The sequence below is a fragment of the Lepidothrix coronata genome, unplaced genomic scaffold (genome assembly GCF_001604755.1).
Source record: "Lepidothrix coronata isolate B3197 unplaced genomic scaffold, Lepidothrix_coronata-1.0 Scaffold146, whole genome shotgun sequence".
NCBI lineage: Eukaryota > Metazoa > Chordata > Aves > Passeriformes > Pipridae > Lepidothrix > Lepidothrix coronata.
This window is the reverse complement of record NW_016690326.1, coordinates 1530712-1552498: the sequence shown is the minus strand read 5'-3', so window position 1 is coordinate 1552498 and position 21787 is coordinate 1530712. Positions and strand designations below refer to the sequence as shown.

Sequence of the window (21787 nt, the reverse complement as noted above, 5' to 3'; positions counted from 1 at the left end):
CTTTTGATGCAGCCCAGGACACAGCTGATTTCTGGGCTGCAAGTGCACATTGCTGGCTCATGTCCAGCCACTCATCCACCAGCACCCCCAAGTTCTTCTTGGCAGGGCATGTCCTCTCCCATCAGCCCACAGCCCTGGTACGAGTAGCAAAGCTCACCAAGGCCACTAAGAGAAACAAAAAGATTTTTGCCTGGAAAAATGGAGCTTTTTCGGTTTTCTGAGGCAGTGGGTAGCTGTGAACTGCAGGACAAGTGTGAGGCTGGTGACTCTTGGTGCACAGGGACCATGTGATGGGGCATATGGACAAGGCTGGAGGATGTTACTGTGGAGATGACTTGTTGGACTCTTCCTCCTGGCAAAGACTCTGGAGTAAGGGCTTTAATGCCCTGTATTTAACAAATGCAATTTGAAGTGATGAGAATGCTAAAATCTATTGTGTGGACGCTGGAAGTTTAGGAAAGAAAAACAAAATTCTTGATGCAAAAAAGAGCCTCCTTGTCAAGACTGGCTCTCTCCTTGGGCATGTCCCCACCTTGTCTCTGCAGCTCTGTCGGTAATTTGATTTGCTCACAGCTCTTTGTGGACATAACCAGCACAAGCCATATTTTTCAGGAAGGTACTATAAGTGTCAGGGAAAGGGGTCTGCTGTGTGTGTAAGAAATCCCAAAGCACGACATGGTAATGCTTCTACTTTATTAGGAGATTCTGCAGGTGAGGAACAGCTTTGTGCTCTCTTCTCCAGAAAGGTTGTGCCTCTTAGTTAGTGGAGCGTGCATTGGGGTTTTGGCACATTCCTCTGTGCTTGATGCGCACGCTAGCGCCCCTTTGCCTGGAAGAGACAGTTAAAAATGCTGGAGGGTGCCTTCGGGTCCCTGAGACACAGAAGAGCCTGGCTCAGAGGACAAAGGCAGAAAGAAAAGGAAATAACTGCTTAAATCATCATCTAAGTGTTATTCACAGCAAGCAAGGCCACATATTCTTGACAGGGAGTTCAGGGTTACCATGGACATGTGTTAATTAATTCTAGTAAGTTCAAGAGTGCTTCCTGACACCTCCTGGCAGAATAGTTCACCTCTGTGCTGCAGGACAGCACTAAGACACCTCTAATGCCTGTCTGGCTGCAAACAATAAAGGTAATGAATTTCTTTTGTAGGTTTTTACAGACAAATGGCTGCCATCGTGTCTTGTTTGGGTTTTGGCCTGCTCCCAGTCTCCCCTCCTGATTTTTTCTGCAGCAAAAGTGAGGAAAATATTAAAAGGGCACCTTAAAAGAAATAAATCTTTTTTTCCCCCAGTAGTAGACCTGATTACTCTGAATTGTTCCATTTTCACATGGAATCATGTCATTCTCCTCTTTGTAAAGACAGACCCATTTCTCAGGTGCATAGAGAAACGATTTGCATTTTGCAAAACACATTTTGTATGCTGGTCACAGTGAAATGACCAAAGGCGACAAGTGAGACACTGCTGCTGCAGGGACCCACCAGATGCTCTCCACAGTTATTCCCAGAGTCCTTGCAGGCTTCCAGCTCTTGTCAGACCAGTTGCACACACAAAACTGCAAATGACACTTTATCCTGCCTCTCGGCTACCTGACTTTTCCCCATGAACCAAAGCTCTATAGATGAGGACACTCCGTTTATCTCTCCCCGAAGACATTTGGCACCAGGCAGCTTCAGAGTCCTGGTACGTGGCCCAGATCACCGTGGCCAGGAGACCAAACAGCTGTTGTTCCTAACCTCAGAATTTCTTTGCTTGAGAACAGTAGAGGGGAGCTGCCAGGCTTGGGGCTCTGACCCGCAGGAGCAGCACATGTCCAGCTGCAGCTGCTCAGAGCACAAAGGGGAATTTGAAGAGGTCCAGGGACACAGTGCTTGTCAACACAAGGTGGGTACTAGCCCCAGCTTCTCATCCATCCCTTCTCCCCTCTGACTCCTGGTTGGCTCTGGAGATACCACCAGCTCAGTCTCTTTCTTTTTCGTACTCCAAACTTTCCTTCTTGTGACCACTGAATTCTCCCAACTCTCTGAAGCTATTCTCTGCACCGGGGAGATGAAGCATCCTCGACACCACTTTGCTCCCAGCATTGCTGACTTTGGAGCCTTTCTCATTCACTTTAACTGGCTCCTGGTTCATGGCCAATGCCCTAATGATGTTGTGTCTGATGAACCTCCCACCCCCATCTGTTGCACAAGGCAGGCGACAGCTGGTGCTGGGCTGCTGCCTTCCAGCATGGTCATTACTGCCCTGCCAGGCCGTGCCGGGTCATTAACCGTGCTGCCTTTGTTCAGGAGATCCCACAGCATCTCTCTGCCTGACTGCATCATCTTCAGCCTTAAAAGGTAAACCAGCAATTGAGCAGGCTAGGAATGGAATATAGGGCAGCAGCCTGGGTTAATGAAGCAAAGAGGGGACAACCAGACCAACAATTCTTATCCAGGCTCTTTTTTCTAGAGATTTGGACTCTGTTCCTTTTCACTGCAGTTAGCTGGGAGGCAATGCTCTTAAAGCAGAATTTGGCTCCACATTCAGGAACATAAAAGATGGAATTTGAGCTTCTGTTAGAGATGTCTCTGCTGGTGGCAGATGGGCTTCTGAGCCTGATCACCAAAAATCCCTACCTACACCAGGTGAAGTCAAGGGTGAAGCTCCCTTAACCCTGCAGACTGGGGCATCTGGCTCCAGATAAAACTCAATCTTCCCAACAGAGATTTTCAAACCACCTAATAGCATTGAGTTGGAAGTAATTCCTTCACTTGTCTGACACAGAGTGCTTCCAATGTATAAATATACTTTAAATTACCTAGGGCCCAAGCCAGATGAAGTGAATCAAGTCTTGCCAGAGACATTGCTAGCATTTGGGCCTGGCCTTCTGCTAAAACAGTGCAATCTGGTACCAGCACAGATTAAATATAAAGCTCATTCTTAAAAATACCCAGAGCAAATTGTATCCTTGCATATGTAGAGAAGACAAAAAGCAGAGCTCAGCTATAAATTGCTGAGGTGAAAAAACATAGTTTTTCCTCAGCCACCACACATCTGAGGTCATCTGGAAAAATATTTTTCTGCCTGCATGCTAGATCTGGGCAGACTTTGAGGAATTTGCCATTTGTCTGAGATCCTGGATGCCCGCCAGCACAGTCTGGGCTATCGCTGTAGTTTGGCAGCTGCAGGTAGGGGGAGATTTTGGCCGTGTAGCCCCTGCCTGTGGGCAGTTCATGTGCTGAGCTGCACACAGTGGACCTATTTCTCAGCCAGAGTCCACATGCTCAGAGCAGTGGGTGCAGCATCTGTGCAGGAGGCCAGATTCGTGCCAGATGTGCTGGGCTCACTGCCCACGCTCCACCCAGCTGCATGCAAACAGCTTTCTTTCTAGGAAATCCCAGACATACGTAGTAGCCCTCATCTGTGTGATATCTAGCCTTGCAGCAGGTTCAGATGCTTACCGGTTATGAAGGCACAACAGACACTCGTTGCTGTAGAGGACGTCATCCGTGCCACAGATGGGTTCAAAGTCCCTTGTACAACCTCTGCTTAGGTTGAAATTGTCACAGGATGGCTGGAGACACAAAAGGGTAATGCTGAAAATGTTAATCATGTTTTTGATTTACCGAAGGAGCTCTGCTTTCACAGCGAGGTGCATATTTTTTCTATCTTGATAACCCATCCCAGCTTGCTCAGAGCTCTGCTATGAGCTCTCAGAAACACTGGGACCTTTTGCCACCATGTCCTTTGGCCAGCTAAACTCCACTCCTGGCACTGCTGCACACACTAAAGAGTAACAGTACAGAGTAAATAAGTGCTCCATGGGCAGTGCTTGACCATGTTCTTCCCAGTTTTTATTTTCATGCCACAACAATACCTGTTCTGACACTTGAAAGTCAGAGTAAGGGGAGCTCTGATCTTCTTGGCAGGTGACTGCAGTATTCAGCTCTTTAATAAGTTTTCCTCCACTGTGGGGCAGGGGGAGGGGGAAAAGGAATGCAGTGGAAAACCAGTACCATCATTGGGATTTTGCTGAGGCACAGCAGGTGGAATGAGATTCCCAGGCACCGGTGTCTTTGGGCTGTCAACCCACTATACTTCATTGAATTCAGTAATTGTGGCTCCCCAGTTGTATGGGTTAGTGCTGTCTCACTTGTGCTACACAAAAACAGGAGCTCTCACCTCTCTTCCTCTGCCAGCAGCTCGGTTCGCCTCAGCAATTCCTAGAGAAAGAGTGGGGAGAAAGAGGGGGGGGGAGAGAGAGAGAGAGAAGATGTCTTAGCACCCATAACTTGGGCGGGTTTCAAGGAGAACCGAATAAAGATGCTTTAGCCTGAGGACTGTATGTCTTCACTCAAACACCTTTGTCCCAGAAAACAATTTCTCCCCTTGGATCTCCCACATTTTTCATCTGGGTCCCTCCCTGATGCATATGCCTTTTTCCCCTGGCAGAAACACCATGATGGTGCAAGGCCCTGCCAAGGCAAGATACACTTCTAGTGACTTCACCTGCCAGCTGTCAGGAGCAAAGGGGGCTTTTCTTACCTCTTATCACACATTCATGAGTAAATGAGAAACTCCTGCTGATGCTGGACCAGTGCTGGAGTAAATCCAGGGTGATTTTTCTACTGTCAGTAGGTTTGTACCACAGAGAAGCAAAGCAAAAGACAAGTTGCTGAAGGTCTCTACTAGAAGGAGAAATGATTGGACCCTGAGGTCTCACACCAAAGCTGGTGAGAGCAAGCCATGACTTCAGCTGGTTTCTCCAGCCCTGAGCTGACAACTGGGATCACATGGGTGGAACATGTGGTGAGTGTATTTTGAAAAACAACCCAGATTTGTTCAGCAAAAGTCAGAACTGAGAAGATCTTGAGTTTCTTACAGATCCAGAAGTCAGCTATATGGAGGATCCAGATTATATCTCTATTTAATGTTTCAGGGTTTTTACTTTGGACTAGCACTGATCCAGACCCAGGAGCTGTAGCTCACTACGTGCTCAGTTCATCTGAAATGAGTCCAGATTTTGTGCTCAGACAGCTCTGCAGTGGCAACTGCTGCGCAGTAAACAGGATGGTGGAGGACTTGCTTTGAAGCACCCTCCTGTTCTGAATGAACCCACAAACACAGACATCCCCGGTGAGCAGGACCTGAGGAGCAGCAACAGCTCATATTTGCATCCCTCTGCACCATATGGGATTTTGAAAACACAGTTGGCTTAAACATTGGATTTGGTACCAAGAGCTGCATTTTCCCTTGCATAGATTCATTTCCTGTCTTCTTGGATTTTCTTTTTTAAAACCAGAATAGCACCTATTCAGTCTAAAAGAATCACACTGTCCTAGAAATCAGAAGCTCCAGGCTGAATCGTAGCCCTGAAGGAAGAGCATCAGCTCAGCAGGTCTGCTCGTTTTTGGGAGCAGGTGCCAGGCACCCTTTCCAAGCCTTTGTTTTAGGCCTGCTAACAGACCGCTGGTTTAATGCACGTTGGCCACTGCAGCATTCCCTACCCAGGGCCACAGCAAGGTCCCAGCACCAGCTGGCCTGTTCCCAAACTCACCTTCCCATATGACAGACCTGGGAGCTTTAGCAAGGAGGGGAAATGGCTCCTAAGCAAAATGTTGCACTCACCTTGGTAGCAACAGAGTGCCAGGGAGAGGAGCAGGAAAATGCCAGTTGCCTTCATGGTCAAGGTGATGTTCCACTGCGCACAGCAGAGAGAAACTGGGACACTCCTCAGTCTGTCAGAGGTCCTGTCTCTGGCAGTCTGCTGGGACCTTTATATCTTTCCCAGTCTCTGGCACCACACCAAACAGCCAGCTCCACCCCACAGTCTTTTGGTGACAACATTCAAAGTACTGGGACAACACCAGGTGGCAACTGGCTCATTGGTGTGCACAAAGATGAAAGGCTCTCCGAAGCCAATAGAGTTAACAATCCTTATCACCAGCAAGGACTGGAGCCCCATTCCAGGTGTGGGACACAGCCCTAGGTCTGCACTGCAAGCTGTGACAAAGCGGCTTTGTACAAGAAGCAGATTGGAGAAACAGGCAGGACAGCAAGGGAAATACATGTGTTAGTAGGAGCAGTGTGGCTTTGATTAATGGCCCTGTTGCTGCCATTTCAGGCTGAAGATGTTTGGTGAAGCCACTTCTGAGTGAAGAAAGTTTTGATCCACACACGCCTTTCCTGGTGTGTTCTACAGAGCAGAGCTGGGGTGTTGCAGCTCCCCTTCCCTCCCTGGGCAGACAGGGACAGCAGCAAGAATTGCTACTGGAGAGCAGAGAGCCTGGCTGTGCCTGGGGCTCGCTTGAGGCTGCACATTCAGTGCTGCTATTTTGACTGCACATCTCTGATTGCAGGCAGCAGCTGAAATGAGCCATTGGGTCGGATGCTGCTCCTTTCCCCTCTCCCTGCCCGTAGTTTGGAGTAAACCCTGGGGATTTCCTACAGTTACACCACCAGTGGTGCATTGCAGAGAGTGGATCAGTCCCTTGGGTATTAGAAGGATTAATTAATGTTTCTAAAGCACTTTGATATCTCAGCCATAAATCACTGGAGAAGTGCAAAGCAAATTATTACTAATGGGGGCTTATGACTCAAAGACAGATTTTTAATTAGCTGAACGGGAAAAAGTCAATGCCAAGAGCAATTCAAGGAGCTGTTTGTGAGAGGGGAATCTCAGCTCCACTGGCAGCTGCTCCACTGTCCAAGGGATGTCCCAGTCTGAACACAGCTGTGGAGGATGCTTTCCCCTGCCATGAACATCTCTCATGATTTTGCTTCAGTGGTGAGGGAGATTCCTCTCTCTCAGCTGGGTTTCCCTCTGACCTGTAACATGAGGCAGAAAGAACTGCTCCCAATTGCATCTGTTATTTTAACTTAGTGAGTAAAGCTGGTTTGGGGTATGACCCGCCCAGCAGCTCTCAGTAGGTGGGCTGGGTGTTCACAGACCTCTGAGTGCAGGCAACAGTCCTTTAGCGGGCCTGGGACAATGGTTCATGCGGTGTTATCACCCTCTGAGGAGCAAGGGAGGGAGGGATAGTCATTTTTTATAGCTGAAAGAGATTACTCTCGATCCAGCACTGTTCCCTGTTACTTGCCAGATCTGCAGCGTGAGTAGACCCAACAGGTGCCAATAGGTGTTTTGGGCTCAATTCCCAAAGCTGGAAGGGGACTTCACAAGGGCATTGATGGTTACACAGCAGGGCAACCGGGGGAAAGATTTTCCTCCTCAATCTGTAACATGTGTATACAGAGCAGTACTGAAAAGAGTTTCTCTGATTACTCTTGTTCGGGATGTGCCCACTCCTGGTAAAACACATTTGCACATTTTTCAGTTTAGATCCTTGCTGTAGCCAGGAAATGTGATACTTTGGATTGTCCAGAAACAGAAACCTCTTTCCTCAGATTCCTTGGAAACATCCAGGCACTTTTCCAAACTTGAGTTTGATGGATAAATCCTCAGCGTTTATGAGAACTGCTCTGCAAGTGGGAACTGTGTTGGCTCCTGGGACATTTGTTCAAGTGTGTAACAGTGTAGTTTTCTCCTTCCTCCACAACTCAGAGGCATCAAAGCAGAGGCAGGCTGCTGACCTCCCCCTGCCTCCTGGCCACTTCTCTCTTCATCCTCTTACTGCTTAGGCTTCTGATAGCTTTGCACTGACTGAATTTCATGTTCCTAACCGATCCCAGAGCTGGATGAGATTAAGTACTTTGCTACTGAAGCAGGTTGAAGAAACTCCAGATTATGCAATACAATGGACTGCACTTAATTATTCCACAACGAATTGAGCCAAACCAACAGAGTCAAGGGCAGTTGCCTGTGCCAAAAGAAGGATCCAGCACAGGCTGCTAACGCTGCTGCAGCTGAACAGCAGGCACACTTGGGTTTTAATGCAGTTTCTCCGTTAGCAATGGCCCTTTCTTTCCAAGCGTCTCTGCTGACAGCTGCGTGTTTATGAGAAGCCTTCAAAAACGTGGGATTTCAGGGCTCCTCTCTCCTGATTGACATCTATTCTATACCCTTAAGGAAAATCAAACAGAAATGCTTGGGGCTCATTTGACTGGGGAGGAATGAAAAAGAGCTGCGAACTGCTACTGCGCTGGGTGCTCCCGGTACCGTCCTCGGCAGTGTGGGCTTTCTCAGGATGTGTCACCTTGTCAGAGCAGCGTGTTCCTCCAAACACATCAGCTGGAGGAGTAGAGAAAAATGAGTCAGGCGGCTCTGCCAGGCGTGCTGTGTGACTTGCTGGGTGCGGTGGCTGTTGTGGGGAAACGGCGAGGACAGACAGACCCCAAAGGTGGGATGGGAGGGTTTCCCCGTGGTCACCTTGTTGGGTGATGGCCACATGGTGTGGGACAGAAGGTATCTGCAGTTGCTAGTGGTGTCTTCTCTTGGCTTGTGGAAGGCAATTGGAGAGGGAATTGATGCTACACAAGGAACGTGAGGAAGGGGTGACGGGTAAGGAGGCGAGCTGAACTGTCAGGTCTGCCTCCAGGTGGACCAGCTGAAAGAGGTGATTCTTCTTCTGCAGGATGAATGTCTACATCACCCTTTGGCCAAATCTGAGTGTTTTAAAGTTACATTTTTGTCAATAGTAAAGTGCTGCAAAGGAATAAAAAATTGCATTGCAGGGGAATGAAAAGTTTGAGAAACTACCTGTTTCCCTGCAATGGTCCATCCATGACAGGCAGGAGGATCACTTGTTGTACCAGGGCTGGAATTTGTTTGTTGTGAAGACTTAATATACAGAGAAAAGCTACCAGTGCCCCCAGGAAATTGCAACAGAGTCACTAGTCAAAAGCATCCAAAGATCACAAACAAGACCCAGATGATACATGAAGGGCAGGCACCAGAGGATCCTCAGTGCTCAGGATGTCAGCAAGGTGGGTGGAAACTTTGCTACTGCCTTGCAATGGGTAGGATGAGTAAAGTTTGGAGAAAGGTGGATGCAAAGGTGAAACCCAGAGGTGTCATAAAAAACAGTTCCCAAAGCTCTCTTGGGTCCAAAGAGCTGCTTGTGTTGGATTTAAACACTAAATATCCCTAAAGCTCTGTTATCTGCTGGGTTTGCCAGGCCTGAAGCTTCCAGGTGTACTCAGGGCCTTGTCCATGGCATCCAAGATGGTTTTGAAAGCAGTCAGTGCAAGAAGTGCAGAAAAGCAAGCCCCACACAGCAGTGCATCCATGGAGGGGAGGGGGTCTACTGTGCATGTAGGAGCCCACTGGGAGATCTGCAAGTCACCTGGAGGAAAGGAGATGGTGCAGCTGGATCCATTCAGGTGTGGGAGACAGCCCAAGCGCTTTTGCCTTACATAGTGAGAGCTAGCAGTGTGCAGTGATCAGCTGCTCCTGTATCCAGGGGATACTGCTCAAACACTGATTTTTCCTGCAGAAAAAAAAAAACAAACTTCAACCATAATTTGGTCCGTAGTGATTTTTGTCTTGGATTCTTTCCCATTAATGCTGAGGAAGCTATTCTATTGCTCTGGGTACATGGAAGATATTGAACACTGACAAAGGAATTCTGTGAGTAGCTGCTGGGAAGGCATCCGGTATTTTCTCCAGCTGTAGGAGAATCTTTGGAGCCCAGGATAGTATATAAATTTGTTTTCTCTCCTGTTCTGGAAATCTTGCCTTTGGGACCTCTGGTTTCTGGGAAGGGGGCTGAGCATAGCTACAGGATAAAATTAGCAAATTATCATTTTTACTTTTACTAAAGCTTCTGTTTGTTATCCTTCAGCAAGGGCAGCATGTCTGTGATAGAGACCTTTGGATATCTGCAGGCATTGGCAGCTTTGCCGGAGAATGGGTATTGCTGACAGCAGTGTCTAAAGACAAAGACATCACATAAATCACTGCTTGTTGGATTGTTCAGAACAGACCATGCCTGGATGCCAATCAAATGCTTCCCAAGGAGGATGAACGTGCTGGGGACAGGCCTTGTGTTTGTAAGGATTACTGGCTGAAATTGGCTGGGGTGGAATCACACAGCTCCCTGGTGTGGGATAAGTTCCCAGCCCAGCTCCTGGTCTGTTTGCCTCCACTCTCCCACCACTGCAGTGACACTGAACCCCATGGGCTCATGCCATAGAAACCTTTCCCTCCTCTGCTATACTGGGCGATGACATGTGGCTGGTGGGAATAGCCTGGGCTGTGGTCAGCTCTGGTCACAGCAGTGACCTCGGGGCTCTGTCCCTTGCAGGTGGGACAGCTGCTGCCACTGGCTGCCCAGGGGTGACCCTGGGTCAGGTACACTGCAGGGGGGTTCTGGCTCCTGGCAAGGCTCTCCCCTGATCGCTCATGCCCCTCTCCTTGGCTCCCATGTGGGATCTCCATGGGATGTGGAGGCAATGGGAGCACATGGGGTCGGTCCTCCAGGAAACCGGAGCTCTGCTTTTTTTGCTTTCCCTGTCATTACTGGAGAAAAACTATCATTTTTCCCACTCCTACAGAACATGCCAAAAGCAAAGTATTCCTTCATAAAATTGCTTCTTTATTAAATCCTATCTGTCTCCCGCCTCCACATCCGACTGCCCCTGTGACTGCCAGAGATCCAGGGCAGAGTGATTAAGCACTGTGGCCAATAATTGGGTAAACACAGATTTCAATCTCCTCCAGCAAGGCACTCCCCCCTTCTCCAGCTAGAAGCAGCACCCCCTGCCCACTCCCTCTTTCATGGAGCTTAACAAGATGGGAAGCATATGGTATATTCTCTGAAAGGACCATATGGTCCTTTCGGGGTCACAGACTCAGAGAGGATGATCTGGTCTAATCTCACCTTCTGCACAGCTCAGGCCAGCTCTGTCCCTGCTCCCAAGAACCACATGTCCCTTGTCCAGGGCTGGACCTTGCTTTGAAGTATGTGTGAGGTAACTTAAAAAAGAGCTCTGGTATGAACCTCTCTTGATAAGGATCCTGGATCTCTATTGCCTAGTCTGTTTGGATAAAAGTTCCTGTCTTCCTGCAGCTACTGCCCACTGACCAGAGAAGATGTGGACATCCCATCCCTGGGGCCCGGTTGAAAGGGGTTTTGAGTAATCTGGTCAAGTGGAAGGTATCTCTGCCCATGGCAGGGGGGTGGAACAAGATGATTTTTAAGGTCCCTTCCAACCCAAACAATTCTGTGATTCTGTGACTGCTGCTTTTACATCCTCTTTCCCCCAGGTGAGTTTGAAGTGATTATATCTGAAACTTGGCTCTTTAGAAAGTTGGGTGAAATCTGGGTGAACTCTGGATGCGTTGGCCTGGCTGAAGAGCTGGTGAAGGATTGGCCAAAACACCGGGAGAAGACAGAGCCAGAGCCCTCCCAGACCTATATAGCAAAAGGAGGGGAGACAGCACAGACAGGGTAGGAAGGGTTATCCCAACTGGATAGTAGGAAAAAATATTCACAATGAGGGAGGAAAAACTCTGCTACTGGACCAAAAAGGCTGCTGAGTCCTTATTCCTGCAGAGGTTCATAACATGACTGAATGAATTGATATTTTCCACAGAAGTTTTCAGAAACTGGCAGAGAAACAACAGTCCCTTTGTGGTCCTTGGCTAACCTGAGGTCCCCAGGACTAGGAGCTTTTTTTAGTGAAGGTCTGAAACACACAGTATTTTCACATTTTTTTCTTAATTTCTTGAAAATATTTTGTCAAAGTTTTTGTCAAGTTTTTATAATCATAGAATCACAGAATCAGCCAGGTTGGAAAGGACCTCTGAGATCATCAAGTCCAACCCTTGATATTACTTTCCATCACTTTGTAAGCCAGTGCAAAAAGAAATATGGTGCAAATGATTTTCATCCCAACCCCAGAAAGAATCAGCATTTCTAGCCTCTCCTGTGAGTTCATTGGCAGTGCTAGTGGCTATTGATACATGACTTGCTCAGAACTCAGAAAAACAGTATTATACTTCTGATTTCAACAAAATATATGGCTAGAGGATGCTGAAACTCTTTGGTCCCTCTCACTAATTAGACAATTAGAGGAGATGAGGCTTTTCCAACAGAGAGCTCTTAGCCTGCTCAGTTCGATGGGGAAAATGGCTATTAAAAAATTAGAAAGGTGAGGAAAGGAAGTAAAGGAAAGTAAGCTATGAAATAAGGCTTTAATTTCTGACAATATTTCTTCTTCCTGTTAGCTATGGAATGATTTTAAAATGGAAACTGCACTTTTTCACAGTCTGATAGAAAAGAGATTTTGGGAGGAAATAGAAAAAAGTAGCGGACATAGGCTAGAGCTGGGGATGATGTTTCTACTGCTGGACTCTGGTCCTGAACATACTATAAAGGGGAGAAAAAAGACAGCAGAGGTTGGAAACACTAAACCTGTTTCCAGAGATGGTTTTTCCTCAAAGCTTCACTGCTACGAGGCACTGTGAGATCCATGTTATTTCAGAAGTTCATTCACAAATGTGTATTTCATTCTTGGCGAGCTCTTACCCTGCCAGCATCTCATGCTACTGCTGGTTGTTTTAGCCACAACAAATGTGTGCTTGTTAATCGTTGGTATCTGCTCTCCGGTTCAGAAAATCAATACCCTGTGACCCCATCTGTGCGTCAGCAGGCTGCACACCTTTCTGAATGCAATCTCCCCAAAGCTGATAAATGATGGCCAAACACTGCTGATAAACTTTAGTGAACAGGTATTGATCCTTGGGTTGGGCTGAGATTAGATACGGCCCAATTAACTCTTGCACCTTTTCCTAATGACTCCTTCAGGCTCAAAGACAGAGGCTGGATTTTCAGGCTGAGAAAATAAGGACACTGTGGTGCTTTGGATGGCTGATGGCTGAGGTTTATTGTCCCTACAAAACTGTGCTTTGTTTTAAGTGCCGAGAGCTGCTCCCAGGACATAGATACAGGATTTAGGGGAAGGATACTGGGGTATAGGAGCTTTGGCACCAGCAGTACTGCCATGAAAGGCGATGTTGGCGGCTCCGTGTGCTTTCAGCTACGGTCAATGGCCTTGATTAAAGAAGGATTTTGTCTTTGATTTAGAGAGCCTTTGAACATAGTGGCTAAACATTTCTTTTCGATCAAGGGTTTCCTTTGATTTCTGCGTGTAGTCAGCTCCCTATGTCCCTCGGTGAGTTTTGCACTTGAATTGCTTCCCTAATAAATGTGACATTATTTCTGATGCCTCATACGTTTTCAGCCTGGTAGTGAAAGCGAGGTGCTTTGCAATGAAGGCACTGTCTTCAGCCCATCAGGGATATGAGGAGCAGTCCTTTTGCTCTGTTAACGAAGATGAAAAAAATCTACTGCTGAACCTCCTTTTCCCCAAGCAGCTTTTAAATTGGGTTTTTTCCTTCTACATGAGGAAGTGGCTGCCAAAGCCCATGGCTGCTGCCTGCAGTATGCTTTTCCTTCTTATCCTTATTCATCCCTGCCAAGATCCTCTTTCCTTCATTCCTTCCCATTTTCTGAGCTTCTGGAAGCCTCTGGCTCACAGTTTCAAGCCCCACTTACCAAGAAACTTGGTTTTCCAGTTAAAAAACAGCTGAGGTTCTCATGTTATGCTGCGGTTTCTGTAGGAAATACCCAGAGATGCTGCATCTTGTATTTTTCACTCTGTGTATTTTGGAAGAAGAAATCTAGTCTGCTCCCAAGATCAAGGCAGCCTTGCAGTGCCTGGACTTGGGGCAGCTGCTCTCCAGTGCTGAGTTGTTTGCCAGGAGCAGATGGTGACAGGAGTGCTGGAGGCAGCTGATGATGCTGATCACGCTGTCCTGCATCTGCCTGTTTAGCTGAGATGTCCCTGAGCTTTGTGCTTTGCTGTTCCTCTGCTCAGGCTGAATCACAGAGCTGCTGGTGGCCAGAGGTCCTGCTGTCCCTGAGCATCCACCAAGATTACATGGAGGGTGATCAGACACTCCTGGCAAGGGGCTGGGCAGCACGAGGTGCAGTTCCCTGCAGAGTATGGGAGGGAGGAGGCACGAGGTGTCCTTGTCCCTGAGCTCAAATATGCATCTGTGCTGTCACCCTCACTGTACTGACCAGCTGGGGCCTAAGACTCAGACTCATCTTTCCCCAGTCATCTCCATCAAGGTGCAGACACGGATCAGGCACAGATACAGCTGACCAAGTCCCTTTTAATCCAGGAACTACAGTTCCATCTGTTGGGACTGTCACCTGTGGCCTCATTTTTGCACTTTGTGCCCTGCTGACATTCATGTCCTTTCACTGGGTCTGGCATTTTGGTGATTAGGAGCAGCCTTTCTCACTGAATCCAAGCTCTGCCATTTCCAGGATCCTATAAATTCAGCTTTCAGCCTTACAGAGCTCTGGGATTTTTATGGACGTGGAACAAAGATGTGTAAATGATAATTAAAACCTCTACAGAAACGTTCAGTCTCGGCCAGAAGCATAAGTCATAAATAATTATCATGATGACCAGCTTTACATTTATGATGATGTATTATTATTACTAGAACTAATGTTATAAGACTGAGAGAGTCAGCAGCAAACTGAGGAGGTCTCTGGGTTCTTCCCAGAGAACAGGGCAATGGACTAGATGACCCTGGGCTTGCAGGGATATTGCTTTTATGCTCTTCCATTAAATTAATATTTAAATGGGAGGGTTAAAACATTGATGACATGTAAGAGCTTTACTGCATGTACATTATTGGATGTAGGTCTTGCTCTGTCTGGAGCCTCAGGATTGCCCATGCACATGGACCCAAGAAGCCTGTGGTGTTTTACCATGTTAGAGCACTTAACATCACCTGCATGTGTTCCTTGATGAAAAGCACAGGAAGTATTTTCAAACAAAATTGTTGTTTGCCGTCCTTCAGACTTCCAAAGGTGAGTGTGGGCTGGCCTCACCTGCACCCCCAGTCAGATGAGCCCTGGAGAGAGTTGGAACCAGTTTAGAGATCCCCTCACAGCTGGCATTGCCACATTGCAGTGCCCTGGATGGGTATCCTGAGCCCACGTGGGCTCAGAGTGCCAAGGGGTCACCCCTTGCCCACTCTCACTGGCACCAGGGTCTCCCACAGCCCTTCTTACAGCCACAGCACTGTCAACATGTGTAAGCTTGTGCCAGGTGTCACAACATCCCCATTATCACCCCAATTCCTGGGCACTGGGACTGCATGAGGAGCTCTGCTTCTGCTTTAGCCCATTCTCTCTCTGGTTCAGATGAAAGCTGGAAAATGTGAACCACTCCAAACGAGCCTGTTGGTAAATGCCCTTATTTTGAAGAGGCTTAAGAACCATGTGCAGTTTCTAAGCTGTGATTCATGATCATCTGGGTCTGGTTTGTGATCTTTGAATGCTTTTGACTGGTGACTCTCTTGCAATTTCCTGAGGGCACTGGTGGAGCTTGTTGCTTCTTGCCTCTCTCCGGACTTCAAAACGCTCAAGGCCTAGACAAAAGTGAATCCAAGCTCTCTTCTTCTCAGGCAGCTTTTTGTTGTGCAGATCCCACCCAGTCTGGAGAGGAATTGCAAACACCAACCTCAGTGTGTCCTACACTACCCTCCTAACCCATTTTCCATTTTGCTTGGTGGCTGCTGCACACAGCATCCTCCTCTTGGGAACACCCCACAGCCCCAGCTGCTGCTGCTCTGCCCCTCCACAGACAGGAACCCCTGGCAAACCCATCCCATTTTATCCAGTATTTCACTCACAAGTGGCACAGCAGGGAGAGGACACCAATGGCCCAGCGTTGGAGCTGGGAGACTCCAGCTCCCACCAAACCATACAGAGCCTCTTGCCTGGCTCTGGAGGAAATATTCAGCCAGAGATCCCTGGTTCCTGCTTGGGGATGGTGTATGGACTAATGAATTCAGCAGGTCACGGGATCAGTGGCTGAAAGGAACCCTTTGCAGAGTGATGAAGGCTTGTCACTTGAGGGACATCTGCTTAGGATGTGGGTCACGTTTCCACTTCTTACAGAAGAAATTTAAATAAAAGATTTGGTGCCTCCCCTTCACCCCCCTGCCGGAAGAAGAACAGCTGTTAAATGCTGTTAATGCTAAAAGCCCTCAATTAGGAAGAACACTAAGGAACTACACAGGAAGCCAGAGAGCTGCTCTGTAGCTAAAATAGCTACTGTGAGGTGCTGTGATAAAGGAGTGAGACTGGAGAATGAATTGCCAGAGTGACAGTTCCTTCCTGCCTTCAAGGATGGACCCCACTGTGGGAAAGGTCAGGACTCTGCCTGGGAGTGGGAACATCCCAATGTGCCAGTAGCTGCGACTGGTACTTTTGGCAGAGCCTCCGTGCACAGCAGGGTCAGGCTGTCAGGAGCAAATCTCACAGATAAGGCAAACTAAAGGGATCTTCAGCCTCACATCCAAGTGCTCTGCTCTTTCCCACACAAGCTGTGAGATGGGGTTGTTTTTTTTATACAGGCATAGAAAAAGAGAGCAGCCTCGAGATGGTTTATTCAGACCCTCTAACTGGTGTTCAGAGGAAGCTGAGCTCTCCCATGTGCAAAGAGCAGGGCTGAGGCAGGAGCAGGCTGGAAGAGAATTGGCTCCATCTGGGCCAAATTCTGATCAGGGGAGAGGGGGGAGGAGGAGGAGGAGACGACTTGCAGAAAGACAACCAATTTGTCTCCTTGTAAATAAAAAGCTTCCGGCATCACCTGCTTCTTATCTTGCTGCAGTGACATGTAGTTTCTTTCTAGGACTAAAGCGCACAACCCTGACTCCAGTAGGGGCTTAATTGCTATTAATCCTGTTAATTGAATTTAGTTCTCCTGTGCCACTTTAGCACTCTGACTGAGGGAGGGAAATTGAAAAGAAAAAGGCTGGGAAACAAGCTCAGCTGACCCAAGGTATGTGATTCCTCCTGATAGTATAAATATGTGCCCCCAGCACCTGGAGGGAGGCTGGATGGTTTGGGCAGGCAGCAGTGGGATTGTGTTGGAAGTGCCTTGGGCACTGCAACAGGAAGAAGCAGATCCTGCTGTAATTGGGTTGCAGGCTGAGTGTGAGTTCTTAAATTAAGTTGAATTCCAGGTAATAATGAGACTTGGGGCAGTAGGGGACTAAGTATACTCTCAGGGATTGCCCTGGTTTTGTAGGGCTTTATTTGAAACCTGGTGTGTGACCTATGATAGTTTATTTGGTTTCAAAACCATGTGTTTGGGAGATGTGGGCAGAAATGTTGACTTTTTGACTCAGTGGTTCCTCTCTAGGATGGATCTTTCTCAGATGGCTCAGAGGCTCTCAGGTCAGAGCTGTGTCTGTGTCTGTATCTGCCTCTGCTGCTGGGCAGGCAGGACTTTAGTGTGTGCAGGGTTTATGGGCAGCCCTGCTGTGCTGGCACCTGCCCAGGGCTCTGTGCTCACCAACAACTCTCACTTCAGGAGAGCCAGAGGGGCCTTTGAGAAACAGGTCGCTCTGTATTGTTTGGGCTGGTTGTATTCCTGTTAAGGAATGAATTTTAAGAAAGAACTTTGTGGGCAATGAACTCCATTGCCTCTTTGCAAACTATATGCAATACAGTATTCAGAAGCTTTGTTCCTTCTTGGGCACATCCAGAGCCTGGCTGCTGTTCCCTGGCTGAGCAGGAGATAGTTGGGTAACAGTGGAAAGGTCTGGATGTTGTCTTCCTGATTTCTGGAACGAGACCTGAATGTTGGTTAAATCCTTGGACATCCCTCCCATAGAGTCAGGGCAGTGCAATGCTGCTGTGCCATGTGCAAGCTGACCATGGATGCATAAGATGGTGGTTGATTGTTTGTTTGTTGGGGTTTTTTTTATTTGTTGTTTTTGAGAGCATTCCTTGGGTTTTAGCTCTTGCCCTGTGCATTTTCCACGAGCTGATGGTCCTCACCAGGCTGTGGTAGAGGCAGAGTCAGGCGTGTTTGGGGGAGTGCTGCCAAATAACAGCATGAAGAGGTCTTGTAGCAACGACCATGTCAGCCTAAATCAGAGATCTGAGGTGAGTCAGAGGTTTAACTTAATTGGCTTTAAAATTACAGTAGAGTGCCTATAAGGAGAGGGCAGGGCAGAAGGAGGAAAGATTTGGGGGTATGCTTTACAAGTGAGAATTTAGTAATACAGGCTGGTGCTGTTTATACAGACTCATAGCAGTGTCCCGTGGCCTTTAATATATCTAATAAGCATGTTTTATATGGAAATTAGTGTGTTCAGCTCAGTATTGGCATTTATTGTATGATTTAGGCAAGTCAATTTCTGGTTTTGCTTCCACATGAGACGGTGCTCTTGTCTTTCGTCTTTTCTCTCTTTACAATTTCTACAGAAAAGAATATTGCCTTTTAACACGTGCATATTATCTGGTATCTGGCACAATGGTACTGGAGCTTGTAGTGACTGCTGCAGGGTAAATATTTGGTAAAAATGGTAGTTCATACACAAAGAATATTTCACTCTTCCTTCTGGGGATTTCCCCTTTAGCTTGAACTTTGTTTTGCAAACTGGCTTAAGTATCTGTTATAGTGAACCCTTTGGCCTTTCACTTCTCAAATATGGCAAAGATTAGTGAGCTGTTGGTCAAGGTATGAAATCTAAATATCTTGGTGGCCAGTTAATGGAAAAGCAAACTTGGGCTTGAAAATGGCTTGGGAAGTAGATTTCTTGAGGGGGCGGGGGAGGGATTCCACCTTTCAACCACTTCTAACAAAAAGAAGTGCAAGTTAAAGGTTTACAGGCTTGGCAACGTGATAAAGAATCCACCCATCCATTAAGAAATTTCTTGTAGTGAGTGTTCCAGAGTCTTGCTGAGCTTGGGTTGCTCCATGTTTTAATTCTGGTTGGGGTTATGCTGCAAAGGCTGCCTGGAGGAGTTTATAGGAATTTTGTGAGGGTTTTGCATCACTATGGGGTCAATCCCATGCTACGCTGAAGGTCATGACCAGACAGTGCATCATCCAGCAGCTCAGTCCCACACGACCACATGGAAAGGGGAAAGAGCTCAATGAGTAGGCAAGAATATTATGCAGAAAAACTCTGGCTTTTGGGGTGTAGCTTGCATGGGAGCTATAACTGATGAGGTGGGAGGATGCTTGGGGGCCCTGGTGGCAGGGATGGGACAGGGACCAGGTGTCAGCAGGTGGCACTGTCTGCTGTGAGCCAGCCTCATGTTCTCCCTGCTCCTTGGGGTGCTCCTGCAGGAGTGGGACCTGGGGCAGCCACAGCTCTGCTTCCCCTCTCTGGGGCCCATTTGCATCCACATTGTAGGTGCAGATGTGACATCCCCTGTGTAGGTGGGCAAATCTGGCTCTTTAAGGTGCTACTGTGACTTGAGATCTGTGCTTAGCAATAAATTTAAGGCATGTTCTGAATACCTGTTTAAAACAGTACATAGTGATTCTTGATGCTAAGAAAAGCCTTCCCTTGGGATGGTGCTGTATCTAGAATAGAAGTAAGGCTTCTACCCCCATTGCCTCTAATAACTGCAGTTAGAGAATTGCATTTCATCTGCCTGAAATTCTCCTGCTGCTTCAGCAAGACGCTGGACTGATTTCAGCTCTTTCCAGTATTGATCTAACATTGCAGAGCATTGTTTAAAGGCTGCCCCTCTCCATCCAAAAGGCTTTGGGATCCCTACATCTTCACAAGATTTAGTGAGCAATTTGGGAGCTTGGGGTGAGTGGTAATGAATAATTGTCAGCGGCTAGAGCTGAGCCACAGCCATTGGAAATGATGAGAAAAATGAACCAGTGCTTCCTTGTAAGCCCTGCAATTGTGGGTTTTTCCTGCCACTGGAGCAGTGGAGGAAGAACAGGAGTCCCACTCTGGGTCAGTGGTATTGCAAAAGCAGAGAGACTTTCACTCACATGCTCTGAGGAACCCTGGGGACAGAAATTGCTGCTGAAGTGAAAGGGAGCTGGTAGCAACATCCCAGCCCTGCCTGGCCCATCCCATGGAGTCATGGGAAGAGTGGGAGCACTCCTGTGGCTCAGGCAGTCCCTTCTCCTGAGTGAGTAGTAACCTTCCTGAAAAGGTTATAAGAAATGCAGCCATCACCAACGATGGGCTCTGGTGTGCAACCCCTCCTTGTGCATGTGTGCACCCCACTTTCCCTCTCCATAGCTCCCTGTCTTGGGGCTGTTACGGACCAGAGTGTTTCCTTCCCTCTTCCTCAGCACATCTGGTTGCCCTTGCATGAGAGTTCTGCCCACTGTCTGCTGAGGAAGAGAGGAGTGCATTCCATGTCTTCAACAAATAAAGCATTTTGTCACTTGAAATGAATTTTATTTTGGCTGGTTATACCTTGGAGGCACCTGGTGAATGTGGGTGCTGTGCTCCTTGCTGGTAGTGTTTGAGTGAGTCCTGACTGATGTAGAGCATGGCTAAGGGAGAATACCAGCCCCAGTAGTGTGTCCCACCCTAAGTGAGCTGCCACCTTGCTGGTGTGACACATGCTGACTTTCCGCAGTTTCACAGTTGAAGACCAGCTCCCTTTCCAGGTCCCTGCCCTTAGTAATGCCTCAGAGGTTTATGGGGTTCCCTAAACTGAGCTCTGCCCAAGCTGGAGGAAATAAGTGTGACTTCAAGTGTAGAATGAGCTGGGATGTTCTACACCAGTTTTAAGCACTGCCAGTAGCTCGTGTCACGTTTTGGCTGTCTGTATAGCTGTGGTCACATCAAAGTTTGTCCCCTTACTCTGGTACCATCCCTGCTGAGCTCTTTTATTGCAAGATGTAGGCTTTTCCTGGCTTGTTAAAAACACTTATTGTGTGTGTGCCCCTGGCTCTCCAGCTGGTCCTTGTTGCTCTGTTGGTGGCCTGCTCTGTCTCACTTGTCTCAGATAATTTTTCTTCCAGGTCCTTGACTGATAAGCAGAAAGTGCTCAAGAAGCCAAGTCATATGGAGGCATGGAGAAAAACAAAGTTGCTTAGTTTAGTTGCTATGATTCCTGCAGCATTTCCTCTGTGTGAAGGGTACCTGTCCCTTCCTCTGGTGGCCCAAGCCTGGGGCTGGGAGGCAAGTGCAGACAGCTGGGAATCAGTGAGGGATGGCCTTAGGAGAGGCGCTTAACTCTATCCTTCTCACTGTTGGAGAAATGGATAAAAATAAAGATGCTTGCCTCCCTTGTAGGGTGGTGAGAGGATTAACTGGTTAATGTTCGTGAAGTGCTTTGAAGTTGAAATAGGGCAGATTGGTACTAACCAGGATTGCAAAAGCTCAGTGTGTCATGTGGACGTAAAGGTTGTGCTAGGGAGGCACTGTGAGCTTTAACCTCCTGTCCTTCAGGTGTCAGGCACCTCACGGGCTGACCTGTGTCAAACACAGGGATTAGGGACAATGGCAGTTGCAGCAGTGAGACCTTTCCCTCCCTATTAAGTCCTGGGCCACCCTGCACCCCTGCTCTCAGGAAGGGCTGTCATGCTGCAGCCCAAGTGGCAAGGTACAGCTCTGGCTGCAGTGATGGCAGCACTGTGTCCTCCCAGTCCTTGGGACACAGCTGTGTGGCAAGAAGGGCCGGCATGTTTTGTGATGAGTGAAATTTAGTTCCGGGTTCAGTGTAGGGGAAACCAGAGGTAGAGTGGGGTTGAGTAACACGGGCTCCCTCCCGGGGAGGAGCATGAGAACCAGCGCACCCAAAGCAAGAATGTGTTTGGTGACCTGGGTATAAGCCATGGCGGGTGGGGGTGGCAGTACTCGAGCTGTGTTTAGCCTGGGTGTGTGTCCACCCACTGGTGGTTGCTCAACAGGCTGAAGGAGGAGGAGGCAATGTTCACTTGGCTGCTCATGGTGCTGAGCGCCTGACAGAGGATGAGCCTGCTGAGGATTCCCAGCCACAATGGGATGGTCCATCCCCAGGGAACAGAGCGATTCCATGGAGTGGCCAGTGCTCTGGGTTTGGGGCAGAGCAGTCCTGGGGTCTGT

At 48.0% G+C, this 21787-nt stretch overlaps 1 protein-coding gene across 1 annotated transcript; it reads right to left on the bottom strand.

The window, feature by feature from the left end:
• Positions 1–690: 690 nt before the first annotated feature.
• Positions 691–5719, bottom strand: LOC108503785 (pancreatic secretory trypsin inhibitor-like). Its single transcript, XM_017828091.1, has 4 exons — positions 5614–5719; positions 4168–4208; positions 3447–3559; positions 691–829 (listed from the first exon to the last, which is right to left on the bottom strand). The coding sequence occupies exons 1-4, from the start codon at positions 5666–5668 to the stop codon at positions 757–759; spliced, it is 282 nt and encodes a 93-aa protein (XP_017683580.1). The 5' UTR covers positions 5669–5719; the 3' UTR covers positions 691–756.
• Positions 5720–21787: the final 16068 nt, after the last annotated feature.